The following is a 15,844-nucleotide window of genomic DNA, read 5'->3' as shown; positions in this document are numbered from 1 at the left end:
AAGCAGGCAAATGGCCTACTGTTCTGTTGTGTGAGAACAGTAGTTGAGCTCGATAGAGAAAACATTTCCCTACTGTGCCCACTAGGTGCCAGCACAGGGCTGCAGGCGGAACCACAGCATTGAAAACAACACTGCAGGGCACTCTGCAGACAGAAACAGAACACCCCCACCCACTGACAGCAACAGCACAACACAACTGAGTTGCTGGGTTGTCTGTCTGTGTGCCAGTACAGCCTGTGACCCTCAGCATGACACAGAACCTGCTTTCTTCAATGCAGACCTCCGTGTAATAAAATGGGCCTGCCTGCCTGTTAAAGATGCTGTAAGGCAGAATTTTACACGTGGAAAGTAGTCTACTATCCTGCTTTGGACATGAGGACTCTTTCTGCAAGAGGTGGCGCCAATCGGACCTTGCATAGAATTTCTTTGTGAAAGGGACCCCCTGTGTTTCTTTCACCCCCGAAGTCAAATCAGGGCATCTATATCCTCAAGTACGCCACACATCTAACACTACGACATCTAACACTAAAGCTGTTCACCAACTGCATAGCCAAAATGAAGACAGATATGGCCAAAGTAAAACTGTGAAAAGATATTCCGAAAAAAAAAAAGGTGTCTTGATCAAAATGTGCAATGGAAAACCAAAGGGGTGGTCTCGAACACAAAGCGAGGATCAGCAACCGGGTCAAAACTGGGAGGGAGAAAGAAGAAAAGCCTGATGGGACGCCTTCAGCAAGCAGGCACAGGAAGGGAGGAGCGACAGCACATGGGCGACTGGGGGGGGGGGGGGGAAGATGATGAAGATCTGAGAAGGCAAACGTCAACGATCACCCTGTCTCACCTTGAGCCCTCAAATCGGCCGTTTCTCTCAAACTCTGTTGGGACTCTTTGAGAGAGACAATCCGAAAGCACACGTGAAGGAAGAGGGGGGGAGAGAAAGAGAGAAAGCTTACACCCAGTGAAGAAGAATGAACGTACAATGGCGACTCCAAAAAATCTCTCTTTTAAAAGATACAAGGAGAAGAAACAAATACAGTTTGTCCGTTATAAAACCAAGAAAGCCATCAGCCAGTTCAATGACCCGAATATGCTGCCTTTCACTGTATGTGGGTGGGTGCTTGTGCAGTGCAATAATGGGCATGCACAGGTAACAGCAAAGACCTAACTTAATAAGGAAAAAGCGATCCATTAAATTTACAGAAACTAATCATAAAGTGCTTGTGCTACGCAACAGTGAAGCCTTATGAGGCCAATGAGAATGGGAATTGCTTTTTGTAATTACAAGTAGACACGTCTGGGTTTTGCAAAACACAAACTGATCTAGCTGGCAAGTTACTTTCTTGTTTCTTTAACAACAGAATCCAACACAACTTGAGTACAGACACTTCAGTGGATACTGGGCATTAACTACGCATACTGGAGTGTTGATGCTTGTGTGCGCACAGTTACAGATGTTACAGACGCGCACAGACGCACACAAGATACACACGGTACACGCATGCACACCCTACACCACCACATCTGGATCATGCAGTCCGGTCTAGCTCTGAGCAGGGGTGTCAGTGGCTGAGAGAGGAAGACTAGCTGTCGAAGCCATGGCTGCCTCCGACACCTCAGAGGCAAACTGACAAAGCCCCTTTCGAAGAGCTCCAGACCAGGGATGGTGGAAGGCATGGCTACACTGAGGAGTTCCTTCAGCTGGCGTGGGAACTAGAAGCTGGGACCTTTCCGAAACAACCTTGTGAGAGGGATGGGGGGGGGGCAAACACCGTACTGACTACCACATGGCCCGAAACACAGCTCGAGATGCAAATCCGTCCGGTTTAATGGCCAAGGTGCCGTACTCCGAGAGAAAAAAAAAAACTTTACACTGGCAAAAATGAAACTCGGATTGCTTTAATCGGAGCACCGGCATTTTTGCTCGTTCCTATGAAAACCAACTGGCCAAATCCGTCACCAGAGCCCCTCTCTTTACAGCCATTATTTCTCACGCCTGACTGGAAAGGAACACCCCTCATCTGCACCTCTGACAGCATGGTGCCACTTAGGGTTTGCTTTACAGCAGAAGTGGAACAGAGAAAACGTTTGAGAAAACGGGCACAAGTGACGTGCAACGGAGCAACAGAGTGCCAACCACCAGGCGAGCAACAGCGCTCCGTGCTTTATGGGCTGTATGGTCTGGCTCTGCTTTCCTCTGGGTTGGATGCAAAAAAGCTCAGATCTATCAGAGAAAGAACACTGAATTTCTTTGACCATTCTCACAAGCCCATAAATGTAGGCAAAATTTAGGAGCCCAATTTAAATAATGGACAACTGCTCAGACTTTTTTACCCAGACCTAACAGGCTGCTGCCTCCTCCTCCTCCTGTGTGAAAGGAGCCAGCTGTCAGCTCAAGGCCCAGGTTCAGATCCCCGTTGAGTGAACTGTCACTGTTGTGCTGTCCTCACGTTACTGCAGCCTCACTGGCGGGAGGCGTGGAGTTTACAGCTGGTACAGCTCACTGCTGCAGTGTGTCTTGGACACAGGCACGGTTTTATCTAGTGTGAGACCACATCTAAATCTGGGAGGAGCAGCTGCACCACCACGCACACATGAGCAGACAGCACTGATGTCGGCGGGGGGGGGGGCTGTTTCCTGTAGCTCCGAAGCCTGGGAAGGAGGGGCTCAGCTCAGGCAGTCTCGCTGAGCGATTTTGAATTAGTCTCCCTGGACTGCGGTGGATTTTCTCATGGTCTTTTGGAGTGGTGGAGCCGACTCTCCTTGGAGGTGTCTTTAGCCATGGTCTGGACTTCCTTAAACAGACCCCGGTATTGTGCATCTCTCTCCAGTCATTCTAGAAAGGGAAGCCTTTCAGGACCCTGCAATGCATTCTAATCTTTAGGCTGGACAGGCTACAAGAACAACATACAAATTTCCAAGGTCAGGCTGTGGGAAGGGCAGGAAAGGGTCATCTACCTTACTGTGTGTGGGGACATGCAATACTAGTGCAGAAGCACACATACAGGAAGAGGCATGGCACTTATGTGTTCATGTTTTACTGAATCTGACACATGTATAGCGTCGCTTTCTGCAGATCTGTGGGTACCACAAATTCCTGGAACATTTTGAAAGAATCGTTTTTAAGTGATCCCCTTACTCTAGTTCTCCATCTCCGATTTTCTACAACTTTCTATATCTTCTGCTCCTGAATCTGCAAGAAAAGATGGATTCTGAAAAACGCTTTGCTTTTCTTGAGAAACAAAATAACAAAAATAAAAAAATTCAGATGTAAGACATGATCACAGAAACAAATGTCAAGAAGAGGAAAGATTTATAGACTGAAGACTTACTAACAGTCTTTGATCCAGGGGCAGAAGGATTGGCAGGCCCTGATTTGTTTGAAGGCTGTCGTTTGGTTGGGTCAATACTGACCCTGAGGGAAGGAAAAGTCAAGAATTGAACTGCACAGACAAGTCAGGTTTCATCAGCATCACTGCAATAAACTCAGCAAACGGCCCAACGAAAGACTTGACCCTGCCTTCTCCTATGCTCAATGAGCGCGAGAACTGAGCGTGTGGCTTCTCCAAATCAACTCACAGCTGAAGAAAGAAACTGTGGAACTACTGAATCCTCAGAAACGCTGAGAATTTGGGTTTACGGCTCTGATCTTTCTGAAATGTCCTTTAGAGCCTTATATAAGCTTATATCAAGGTTTTTGTGCAACAAAATGGGTGTTAGGTCAATTGACTAATCAGAGCTCATCGCCGTCTCTGTTCTGCGAAGACTAACTGATTTCGTTTTTGTAAGGAACCAGTGCAGGGACCTTAATTACAGAAACCCCACAGACTAGGACATGAATAGTCTTAACCGTTTAAAAACACAAGAATACTGGGTGAGCCAATTATTTTTGCGATGGGAATGATCCCCGTTTGGAATCGTGTGCACTTTCAACTCAACGATTGAGCCTAATTGTGCAATTTGCCACAAAACTGAACATGAAGCGAGGTGCTGCTACACCCTTACGCTGCGGCTTCAGGCGGTGAAAAGTTCTGATAGGAGGCGGTCTGGCGTTTCCCTGGCCCTGACTGGCCTGTAAACCCCTCCTCCTTCCCAGACATTTGCTCACACACTGTCCCACGCAGGAATAAGAATCAACCGAGGGATAAGATGAGCGATTTCAACAGAAACGGTGTGTGTGGTGGTGGTGGTGGGGGGGAGCCGAGATGCCAAGATGGGTGGATGGAGTGGTGGAGTGACAGGACAAGCGCTTCACAATCGGCACCGTGAAGGAACTTGAGCTCGGCCACCGGAGGAGCACCGACTCCCAGAGCACTTTGCAAAGCCTGCGTGCACCAGGTCAACGCGGGGCACACGGGGACTCCCCTGTGCAAGGGCTTCTGGGCCGGACAAACACGGAGGCCATCAACGCCACACCTCAGGTCCACCTGGGCTTCTCTTCCATTTTCATGTTCTCTACCTGTTCTCTAAAACGCCCTTTTTTTGTAAATCCAATTGTTCTAATTCAGGTTCTAATATTATACCTTTATAAATACTGTAGTCGTCCCTGTACACCAGAGTTACAGACCCTTGGTCCAGAAACAGCTCAGTGTCCCAGCCATGAGCTTGTATGGTTTCTTCTTGTTTCGGGATTAACCAACAGTGCGCAGGCATTATACATCGCGTTCAGCAGGTTGCTGACAGACCAGAATTCTTCAGCCCCCCACACCCATGGATCCAACTATTATCATGCTTCAATTTCGTTGCTGCTCCTCCTCGAGAACAATTACGGCATTCTGAGATGAAGCCATGAGCAATGACTGCTTGGGCAGGCCAGCCAGCCAAGCACTGGGCCACTATAAACAGAGAGGCATGTCACTGGCATGTCAAGACATGAGATCACCTCCTGTTCTCAGACTACTCCCACTACCCTGGTGAAACACTTTCAGATAACTGTCATGGGAAAATAAATGTTCATATTAAAAAAAAAAAAGAGTTTTGCCAAGAAAAAATGTAAGGAAAGCTAAATGCTGTGTGGTATCTGTGAATATGGTTTTTGTCTATTGGTGCACTGAAAGACCAAAGTAAAGCCGCACTGCTAAGGTTAACTGATGTGGTTATAATCTCTTCAGCGTGATCAAGAACTTCAACCCCTTTGATATCGCTATACATAAGTGTCAATGCTACAGACTGACATTTCACATCGGCTCTTCTTCCTCTGCAAACGTTTTCAGATTTCAACTGGACTGTGGGCCGGAACTGGGGAAGAGCAGTCCGAGAGGGGCTGGTAGAGGAGGACAGGTTCTGCAGGAACAGAAGTGGCTGGTTCACTGAGGCCTGGACATATGAGGTCTTGTCTTCATACGTTTGCGTGGTTTTGGCATGCAGCTTCAGGCCAGCACTTGGGCCAGCCTTCATCAACCAACAACAATTCACCGTCCAGTCGCAACAGATTGACATGAAGAGTCGCCTGCACTCCTGGTGCATACAGAATACTGCACAGGCCTACACAGAGCAGGAGCAAAATCGGGTCGTTTCCTCGAGACTGCCTCTTTGTGCTGTTATTCACAGTTTTCAGCGTTGGTAGAACACAACCTTCCCTACTTGGATGCAACAAAACTGAACTTCCTGAGTATTCTGGACCAAAAGAAAACTACTGCCCGAGAGCACATAGCATGACTGTGTGAGTGTCATGCTGAACACTCTGGTCAGCATTGGCATTCATAAGATGAAGGAGTGGAGGTGGGGGTGCACAGCTCTGACAGAGGGTCTTCACACTGCCAAAGCCCACCTCGCCCACGGCCTAACGCCTCCATCGAGGAGTCATCTCATGCTAGGAAGGCTATGGACTCAGGATAAAGTGCGATTCAGCGCTTGACCGCCTGACCTCCTCAGGGACCTACAGCTCATACAACGACTCATAAAATAAAACTAGCTGCCTCCACCGAAAGGGTCTCTCTCCTCTCCACTGTGTAACCCAACTTAACTCGCAGATTTCTCTTCCCAGACATTTCGCCAGCAGGCGGTCCCAAGCCTGTCTTCGACAGACATTAATAACGGGGGAGGGTGGGGGGTCGCAGTTTGATTTATTTATTTTTTAGGCACGGTACCTTTGTGGCTAAGGCACACTGGAAAAAACTTACCTGCACCAAAACAACGTGTTGGCAAATGGTAAACACGCCCGTGCATTGGGGGGGGGGGGCTGGGCAAACACAAAAACACATCAGCGATGTGCACAAACCCCAGTTCTGCAGAAAGGCATGCATGGGAGATTAGTAGTGTTTGTTCTGAGTTTTTGGTTCTCCGCCGAGCCGCAGGGACAGCAGCTGCGGCAGACATGCTCGACAACGCACGGCGCACACGTGTGACCCGGGGCCGCTCGCTGGCTCCGCCCCTCGCGCCACCGGCGGGTTTAGTCTCAAGCAGCGAGTTCAGTCAGTTCGGTTAACGATTAACAGCCTACGTCTCGTGTTAATCACAGAAGCAGCCAATTGGAGGTCCTACCTTTTGGTAAACCTGAATGACATGTTTCTACAAAAAAAAAAGGCAGTAAAAAAAAACGTAAAGGGAAAAATCAGAAGAAAAAAAACAGACAATCTGAATGAGTAAAGAAAAAATGAGAGAATCCATAATGATGCATAATGAAACAAAAACAGAACTGAGTGACCAGTAGCAAGGAAGTTGATTTTGATTCCCAGTTTCAGAACCACATTTTAAGCGCTGAAACAGCCGGGGCCAGATTGATTTCTTCACCCACTGAAATGAGATATATTTGTGGCCTAAATCGCTTGTTCCTATCACAGCTCATGCTCTGTGCCAGGGCCGGTGTTCATTAACTTAAAGAACGATCATGTCTGCTTATTTACAGATATTACAAGGTTCTTCAGCTTGTTAACAAGAAATGAGAAAATGCGATCCGCTATGCTTTAGCACAACACTACAGGCTACTTCAGTCGTCTCATTTACGTGAAGAAAACTATCCCACAGAATCTAATATTTCACTTCTGCAGCACAACTTGGTAACGTGGGCCAAGAGGAATTTTGCTTGAAATCTTATTCAGAGAGAAAGCCCATCTCTGTTTATTTTTTTAATTCAAATGGGAGATCACTACAATGGTTTTAATATTAAACTCCCCTTGGAGTACAATTTTTGTTAATTCCCCCTTCCTGAATTGCAGGCTCTCTGAATTAGAGTAATTCCACATATACTGTAAGTCAATACTGACTTTAATTTAGGGAATTTACTGTAATTTTTTTAAATTGGAAAATATTTATAATATAGTAAAATTGTAACCCTAGCATTTTGTCAACGTTCAAGTAACCTTAATGATTTTTTAAATGGTATATAACGCATAATTACACACACACATATAATTAAGGCACAACTTAAAATCTGTGTGTAAAAATGCTCCACCTGTAAGACATCAGAAGAGAGAAGCTGCCACTAACAGACGTCGAGTGTATGGCGGAACAGAAAGACTGACATTTAAATGCCACAGGTAAAAGCGCAACATGAACATAAATCTACAGCTCAACACTGGAGCCTTTCAGCTATGGCATGAAATGAACAGAAGAGACAGAAAGAAAAACCTTTACTTTGGGACTTTTTTTAAAGATCCCATTTCTCTGCGAAGACGCCATGCAGAAGTCGTGCGTGGCCGACGTCCCGCGGGACGTAACTCAGGGAAGAGAAAAGAAGGGCCTCCGTTCCAAGCCCAGACCTGCAGACGGCCTGTCTTTCCAGTCTGCACGCTGGAGGGACAGCCAGCAACAGGCCCTGGGTTTAAAATGAAGCCCCGATTCCCAGTGAGCTCGGGCGTCGAGGCCAGCAGGAAGACGGAGGAGAGACCCCGGATGGTAACAACCACCTCCGTCTGTGGCCTGGGGGCAGTGTTGAGGTGGAAGGCCGACGTTCAGTTTTGTTACCATCCCGGTCTCCGAGAACGGGCCTCTCGCGTGGGGAAAGGCCTGGGCGCTCCCCTGGGGGGAGCGAGCAAAGCCGAGGAAGGCAGGAGCCCCCCCGGGCGCCGGCGCCGGCCCGCCTACCTGCGCGTCAGCTTGGAGGTGAGCTTGCTGAAGAGGTTGGTGGAGCCGCGGCTGCGCGTCTGGGACAGGGGCGTGGCGTCGTGCGAGAGCGAGGGCGAGGCGGGCGGCCCGTTGTAGGTGGCGGTGCGGCGCTCCCGGAGCTGGCCGCCGTGGAAGGTGCTGCGGCTGGCCGTGCCGCGCGGGAAGCGCAGGCGGTCGGGCGTGGTGGCGCTGGTGATGCTGTGGGTGGAGGCCACGGGGTTGCGCGGGCTGGGGGTGGTGCTGGGGGGAAGAGAGAGGAGCAGCAGCGCACGGTTAACACACCGGACTCTCTCCCACACTCACACACACTCACACACACTACTCCAGGACTGCTGCGAGGGGGAACAGGGGATCACAGCCCACAACGGTGCTCGTCTTTCCCGCGGACACGCTCCAAGCGAGAAATCCTCACAAAATCGGCGGCGAGACCTCCTCCAGTTTCCTCCCGAGCTGGTGTACACCCCTCTGAGGAAGGGAGACTACGCAGGCCTGGCCAAGACCGCAAGCGCCTCTGTGGTCAACATGTCCATCTCCTGTCACCGAGAAGGACACCACACCACAGGACAGACTTCCGCAGCATGGCAGCTCGGAGAGCAGAGGAACGCAGCGGGTGACGCCCCATAGCAGTCAGAGCAGGATACAGAGGGCCAGGGGGACAGAGCAACTAGTTCACGGAGGGCAAGAAAGCATGCTGGGACCAGCACGGCTTCCAGTTCGCAGGCTGACATGAATGAATAAACAAGGCACCAGTCATTAAAAAAAAAAACATCCAGGCTTTAAACCTCACCATCCACACACAGACACAAGAAACATGAAAGCGTTTGCTTCCAGTTTTCTGGCTCGAGTGAATCAGTGCTCCCGTGATGTTACATGATATCAAGGATGGAGAATTTCCAGAGACTTTAACTTTATTTTGGAATAAAGTTCAAGCTAATTCATCTACAGGGAAACGCTTCATCAGAGAGTTCCTGCTTGAATGGATAAACTACAAATTGAGCGCATGCCTTCGAAAAGCAGAACCCTGAAAGAAGCCTTGAAACAATCATCTCTTCCAACGCAAGCCGAAACTGTGGCACCACGACTCCAGTGCCAGCATCAAATGACGTAACGCCTAGCCACACATCCTTTTTTCCCCAAGATCAAAACCATAGGAAACCTCTCGGCAAACTAATTGTTCATTTCAAGCAAAAACACAAAGCCAGATGTAATTTTCTTCTTGATCACATCGCATTTTTGACAAAACCACGGTTTTTCCGATACAAGTCTTACCTGGTGTTCTCATTTCCCTTTGTACACTTTGTTCACCTCTCTAGCCCATTTTTACAAAGGTTCTCTCGGGTTGGGATTCTAGCCCGAGAGAACCATAAAAAAATACCAGAAACTCTGAAATTCAGAAGCAGCGGCCTCACAAAAAAAAAATGCCCTTTACCCTGTGGTTTCAAAACATCTGATCAACTGCCCAACCAATTTAAACACCTGCTGTGCAGTAGATTGGCCTTTCCCAGTGGCGCTCACTCCTGGTCCTGGAGGGCTGTAGCTCATCAGGTTTCATAGCTAACTAATAATCCTCCATGAGTAAAGGCCAGGGAACAGCAGTACTGCAGATCAGTCCTGTTAACAGCTGGCTCCAAGCACGTCGATACGAGAGGATGGAAAGAAACCAGAAGGCTCAGGGGCTCTCCAGGACCAGGAGTGAACCGCCCATCAGAGTCAAAGATGGCGGCCTATGTTAATGCACGGCCAAGCCGACTACCATCAGCGTGAGAATGCACTCTTGCGTCGTGTTAGCGCTCAAAACTCCACGGCGAGCCCCCCCCCCCAACACACTACAACTAACAAACCAGAAGAGGTACGTGATTAAAACAAACCAAAAGAGCTAAGAATGCAAGTTAAAGATGCGTTAACCGGGGGGGGGTTACAACACGCTTGCTAAAACGGACAAGCGAGCAGGAAGGAGTCGTGAGGAAGATACAGGAGCAAACGCGCACAGCACAGGCGCAGGGGGGGAGTGCCGGGGCGGGGTCAGGGAGCTGCGGGCAGCACAGAGGTGAGGACGCGGGGTGCAGACAGACGACCGCTCCGCTCCTGAGGCTTACATCTGCCTGAAGACATCGGCGCCGCCGTCAGCGGGCGGCGGCGTGGCGCGGGCGGGGTGGCCCGAGGCCGAGGCGGACATCGACTTCTGATGCTGCAGCCGCGCGGAGGCAGAGGAGGAGGAGGAGGTGGCGAGCTCCGCCGCCGCGCACGCGGAGGGGCTAGTCGTGCTAGCTGACATTTCGGTCAGGCTGTGAAAGTGGCGGGCGGGGGGGGGGGGTAAGGGGGGGCGCAGTGGCGGCGGCGGCAGGCAGGCCAGGCAGAGGCGGGCAGAAAGTGAACACAACAGTGAAATCTGCATGAGTACCCCCCAAAAAATCCACACACAGAGAAGCAGAGGAAAAGAAAGAGGAAGGGGAACCTTTAACTCTGCCTTCTCCCTCTTTTTAAGCAATTCATTCATGAAACCGGATGAAGAAAGATATTAGGGGAGGAAAAAAAATGGAAAAAACGCAAAGTGGGAAAAATTATCCCTGGGCCTGCCATGGCAGTGGGGTACGGGTGGATGTGCTTCAAGATGAGCACAGCCCAGGCGAGCAGTCCGATACCTCTATCTTAAAAATGGGATTTTACAAACATCATATTGGAAGAGACGTCTTTGAGGCTGTGGACTTGTAACATCGTAAAGTTGGATCTCAATTCGATTCTCAGATTAAAAAAAGCTAGAAAAAAAAAGCAAGAGCTAATCTTGTAATTAATTAATCAGTAATGGGGCGGGTGCCAAATCCAAAATATGCATTTTTTTAAATGCTGCATCATGCTAATACTATAGATGATAAGTGTATTTATCCTCTCACAAGATGTATGCAATTCAAACCAGGACCAAAATACCAACCACAAAGCTCAAGTCAAATAGAAAAGAGCAGGCAAGTCCCTTGCAGAACACAGGTGGGAGATGCACCACACAAAAAAACCCGCCTGGAATCAACTTTGTTCCAGATGCTGTAGCCCTGCTCTGTGTTCTGAGGTCTGTGCTGCAGCTACACGGTGTTCCCAGCCCTAGCGTCTGACTCGGACCTATTTCAGCACAGAGGGGAGAGACTCATTACCTGTTCTCTTTGCCGTTTTGGATGACAGAGTGCCTGTCTGTGCTGTTTCTCTCGCTGCACACGTACGTGTTTCTCCGGGTCATCCCTCCGGAGACCGAGTTATTCTGCATCCGAAAGAGAGGAGACGTCAATTAAGACGGATCGCTCAGACCAAACAATCGCTGCATGAAAGGCAACACCTCACCCGCAAGATACGCCAATACTACATCTGAAACATGGCTTTCGGAAAAGAAAAGAAAACCACTGCAGAGCCGATCTCTACTGCTTCCCGACCTAAGCACTGTAACTACATTATTTTTAAAAGAGGACCAATATTTTTTCATACCCTAACCCTAACCCTAACCCCAGATAAGTCAAACAGAAAGCATACTTATACCAATACCTAAGGCCAATCAGAAAGCATGGCAGCTGCTCTTCATGCAGGGATGCAAGTGTCTCTACAGAAAACCATGGAACTCCCCCACCGAGACGCCCAGGAGTTTTACAGAGGGGTACACTCACGCTGGGGGCGGCGGAGCCCTTTTTGCGGTCGGGAATATCGGCCTTGTTGGGGTTGCTAGCGTTGCCCAGCATGGGGCTCGGGGGGGCAACGCCCCGCCCCCCCACCGCACTGCTGCTCGACTTCCTGGGCTGGACCCCTTCCTCCTTCAGGTCGTTGTCGGTGGTGCTCGTCTGACTCCTCTTGGGGTAGCTCGCCCCAGAGGGAACGGAGGGGCCGGCTGGGGAGGAGGGCAGAATGAACGGAGAGAGGGAGGGAGAGGGAGAGGGAGGGAGAGGTCAATCAAATCTGGTTTTAATCCCAGCTCAGGGACTGGGCCACTGCTCACACCCAAACCTCCCCTCCACAGGAAAGCGTGAACAGAGGGGCGGTTTAGTGCAGGGCCCAGGGGTACAACACTCACCCTGATCGCTGTACCGCCTCTGCTTCTGGCTGGACGATATGCTCCTCTGGACCTTGTGATGGGAGGGAGACTGCCCCGTGCCGTTGTTCAGCTCGCTGCTAGGCCTGACTTTGGCCAAGGAAAGATTGCTGCTGGAGCTGGAATCACTCGCCTCCAACTGCAAGTGGGAAAAAATAACAGAATAAATATCAACCGTGCGCAGCTCTGTAAGACCGCAGCTGTCACCTCTTCCGAATGTCTATTAATATGCCTCCCTTTTCGGGTTTTTAATAAACACTCCCTTGAGAAAGAGCCGTGAGGTGTCACAGGGCTGTCTCTTCGGAACGGAAATAAAAGCCAGAGCGAAGCACAAAAAAGGCACAGCTTTGTGCAAAAGCATCAAGCAAAAGAGGGAATTTTTTAGAAACCCTATAATAAACAATTACAGTTATCATTATACAGTATGCATGAAATCAAGCAGTTTGGCATCTTGGATACTCTGCTCAATGGTGCAAGTGACGCCCCAGGAAGAAAGCCAGCCTAATTAGCATGAGAGCAGGGCTACACCACCAGAAGGATTAAAAGCCTTGCGTTTCTCCGAGCAGGCTGAATGCTGCATACACAGGGCTCTAGCATGATGCTAAAGATGAACATTTATAACCATCATTAATACATGAGGCCCTCAAGCCTTACCTCTGAGGACTTCCTTCCCAGCAGCAAGTAAGTGGCTGTTATTTCATCATATTTCATCCGGGCAAGAGACTCGTGAATTTCTTCACGAGAGTAACCCATTCCAACCATTATATCTGCAAAGCAAACCACAAATAGATTCTCAGCCAGGCAAATATCACACAAGAGAACACAAAGTGGTCCTTTTATTGTATACCCTGTGCATGAGAAAATCACAAATATTCTGTTACCAAGTCGATTTTTTTAAGGCAGGTATTTAAAGCTTTTTTTTAAATCTTTTTTCCCACCCCCCAATTGGGATTCAACAATTGTTGATCAACTAAGTAACCCCCTACACCCGTTATAAAAGCACAGGACCGAGAAGAATCATGAGCGCACCCCTACAGGACACCTGAGGGACAGCTGGAGGAGCAGTGCACTCACAGGCAATGGCGGCTCACAGGTACTGGGCAGGCCACAGGGTTACCCACTGCTTCCCACGGGCTGTCACATTTCTGAACTCTACCCCTACCCCCGACTCACACTGATGGGCCTTTTTTCTCACGCTGCTTGTCTGATTTTTAAAAAAAAAACGTTTAAAAACTGCTGTTCTGTGTTTATGGTGATTCCTTTAATGTCTTTGTACAGGAGCATACATGCAAATAAGCATCTCATTGCACTAGTGCAGATGACAAATGAACTGGACTGGACCCAGCCAAGCTCTGCCAGCGCTAACTCTGTACCACGGACTGCAGGTCCCTTGGGCAGAGCAGCCCAGACTTAGACCGATGAGAGCTAGACTGCAGTGCGCAGCCTGGGCTCTGAAAGAGTGTCTCTGCTGCTTTATCCAGTCACTTGGGGGCCTATTGTGTTCACTGTGTGTAAAAGTTCACTTTTTTTTTCCCAATGCAACTTTTTCTTCAATGCCTTCCCTTGTAGGGTCATCATCACACCTTAGGAAGGGAACCTTTGCCATTTGCATAGTGGCTACAATAAGCCCTGTGCAAATACTGACTGAAGCAAACCACACTGACACTTTCTCTTCAGTCGATAGTTCATTTTAAGGACAACGCCATCACAGGCAGCCCAGAGCAAAACATTACAGGCTGCACATTAAAGCAATCCATTGCCATCTCTGTACCAAAACGCCAGCAGCAACCTCAAGCACAGCCACTGGTAAAGCCACCCTCATGGGGGAGAAAAACATGCCAGCAAGGAGTGTGTGCATTTAACTTTCAACAGCACAAAGGAAAAACTAGAAGGTGCTCCTGCAGAGTACTTCAAACCTCATTACACACTTCTTCTGTGAGAATGCAATTGGCTTTAATTTGTCATGTCCATACGGACAGAGCTACTTTCAGGCCACTCCTTTAAAAACATGTCCTAGGGTTGGGTTTATCAAGCTATGGTGAGATATAGCCCACAAAAGCCTAATGTAATCTTTCTGGGCTAAAACTGTATCACTACATTAATAAAATCGTGTAATATAATATTAGAATTTAAAATTACAAATGTAAATTGCAGGTTTTTTTATGACTATTTTTATTGGAGGCTTTTGTAATCCTCTCCTGTTCGTACCTCAAAATAACTCAGCGTGGAAAACTTACCAATGAGCAGCATATGACCTATAACTTGCAGTACCACAACATTTAGAAAGCAGTGATACCAGCCAACGAGGGAATAATACTATTTGCAGCACATACCATGACTAATCACACTGTAACGTTTGGATGCAAGTACCTATTCTCTTCTGATCTGAAATATCCAGGTCAGGTTCCACAAAAGGCTTTAGTTCATCTTCTTCACTGCCTGCATTGATCCACCGGTCCTTCATAATTTGCTAAAAAAGATAACCATTACAGACAACCCCATTGCAACATGCCCTACGATAGAGACACTTCATATTCATTCATCTCTTATAACCTGAAAGATACTGTATCTGGCAAAATACTCTTTAATTAAAGCAGAACAGATGAAAACACACAAATATTTCTGCAACAGGTGAAGAAATCAGATGACGGAAAAGTCTTTGCTTTATTTAGATTTACGTGCTCTTCAAACTCTTAAATAAAGAAGGCATTTTAGTTACGTAAATATGTACATAAACATGCAAGCATGCACATGTAGATTACAACACAGCGCTGCAACAATTCAGAAAATCAGTGGTCAGATGCAGCTTTGTAGTTCTAGTTTTTAATTGCATTGTAAAATGACCAAATGGTGGTGCTGGAACATCACATTTTAAGATGAGAAAGCCCATCTTCCAGATGTCTACAGCTCTGCACACAACACGATGAGCTTCAGGCCAGGGTTCTACAGCACTAATGAGACACTGGCTACTACACTTACACAGGACAGGTGGGGCGTGTAGGGAGAGTTAAGTAATAACTAAAATATTTACATTTTCACTGTCTTCTCTCACCTCAAGTGTACCCCTTTTGGATGGGTTTAGCACCAGGAAGCGTTTGAGGAGGTTTTCACAGTCTGTCGACATATAGAAAGGAATCCGGTACTTTCCTCTCAGCACGCGTTCCCTCAGCTCCTGCAAACAAGGAGAGAAAGGCAGGGATTGGACAGAGGCGGGGGAGGGCACACTCCAACCTGCCAATAAGGAGAAAGACCACGCTTGCACTTTGACCTTCACATCCAAGCTCTGGTCAAACTTCAGAACCATGGGCCGCACATTCTGGCTGGAGACGACCTGAAACACCTGAATGTCTCTTGCACTTCCTTAAAGATTAGGGTATACTTTAAGGTTTTGCACGTGATTTACAACTCCGCTCGGAAGACGTGTTGACAACATTAGTTTGCTATCCTTCTGTAGTCTAGTCGGAATGTTTTAAGAACTTCCCGGCAACATTTTACTGGGCCACACAAAACAAAACATAAAAATCCACCTTTCTCACACTGTACGATGTGTTAACAAAATAATCTATGTGCCAGGTTACAATGTACTCTGAGGATTTCAAACTCTCAACTCACTGTATTTTACTAAAAGACCAGAGACAGTCGAGTCCTATTCTGTACCCAAACTGATTAGCAACTGGTCCAGGGATTTTAGGATTTGGTTACATTTGTCTGGTTTGTGCTTCAGTGCCGGTATTCACA

General features: G+C 48.1%; 1 protein-coding gene across 21 annotated transcripts in view; it reads right to left on the bottom strand.

Moving 5' to 3' along the window:
- mark3a (MAP/microtubule affinity-regulating kinase 3a) overlaps nucleotides 1–15,844 on the bottom strand; it is a 63,522-nt gene that overhangs the window by 2,980 nt on the left and 44,698 nt on the right. For 2 of the 21 annotated variants that reach the window (XM_088647739.1, XM_088647735.1), the window contains exons 9-17: nucleotides 15,138–15,278; nucleotides 14,477–14,576; nucleotides 12,761–12,873; nucleotides 12,089–12,245; nucleotides 11,688–11,905; nucleotides 11,187–11,290; nucleotides 8,023–8,283; nucleotides 6,481–6,507; nucleotides 842–886 (exon numbers count right to left, since the gene is read on the bottom strand). In XM_088647739.1, the coding sequence (XP_088503865.1) occupies nucleotides 842–886; nucleotides 6,481–6,507; nucleotides 8,023–8,283; nucleotides 11,187–11,290; nucleotides 11,688–11,905; nucleotides 12,089–12,245; nucleotides 12,761–12,873; nucleotides 14,477–14,576; nucleotides 15,138–15,278 (1,166 nt within the window). Of the gene's footprint in view, nucleotides 1–841; nucleotides 887–3,136; nucleotides 3,191–3,329; nucleotides 3,413–6,480; nucleotides 6,508–8,022; nucleotides 8,284–9,271; nucleotides 10,329–11,186; nucleotides 11,291–11,687; nucleotides 11,906–12,088; nucleotides 12,246–12,760; nucleotides 12,874–14,476; nucleotides 14,577–15,137; nucleotides 15,279–15,844 lie in introns of those variants that run through there. The other 19 variants (XM_088647741.1, XM_088647736.1, XM_088647744.1 and 16 more) reach the window with 17 other exon arrangements.

This window comes from Lepisosteus platostomus, chromosome 10, assembly GCF_059453375.1.
Source record: "Lepisosteus platostomus isolate fLepPlt1 chromosome 10, fLepPlt1.hap1, whole genome shotgun sequence".
Taxonomy (NCBI): Eukaryota; Metazoa; Chordata; class Actinopteri; order Semionotiformes; family Lepisosteidae; genus Lepisosteus; species Lepisosteus platostomus.
The sequence above is the reverse complement of the archived record's forward strand: the minus strand, read 5'-3'. Positions and strand labels throughout refer to the sequence as shown.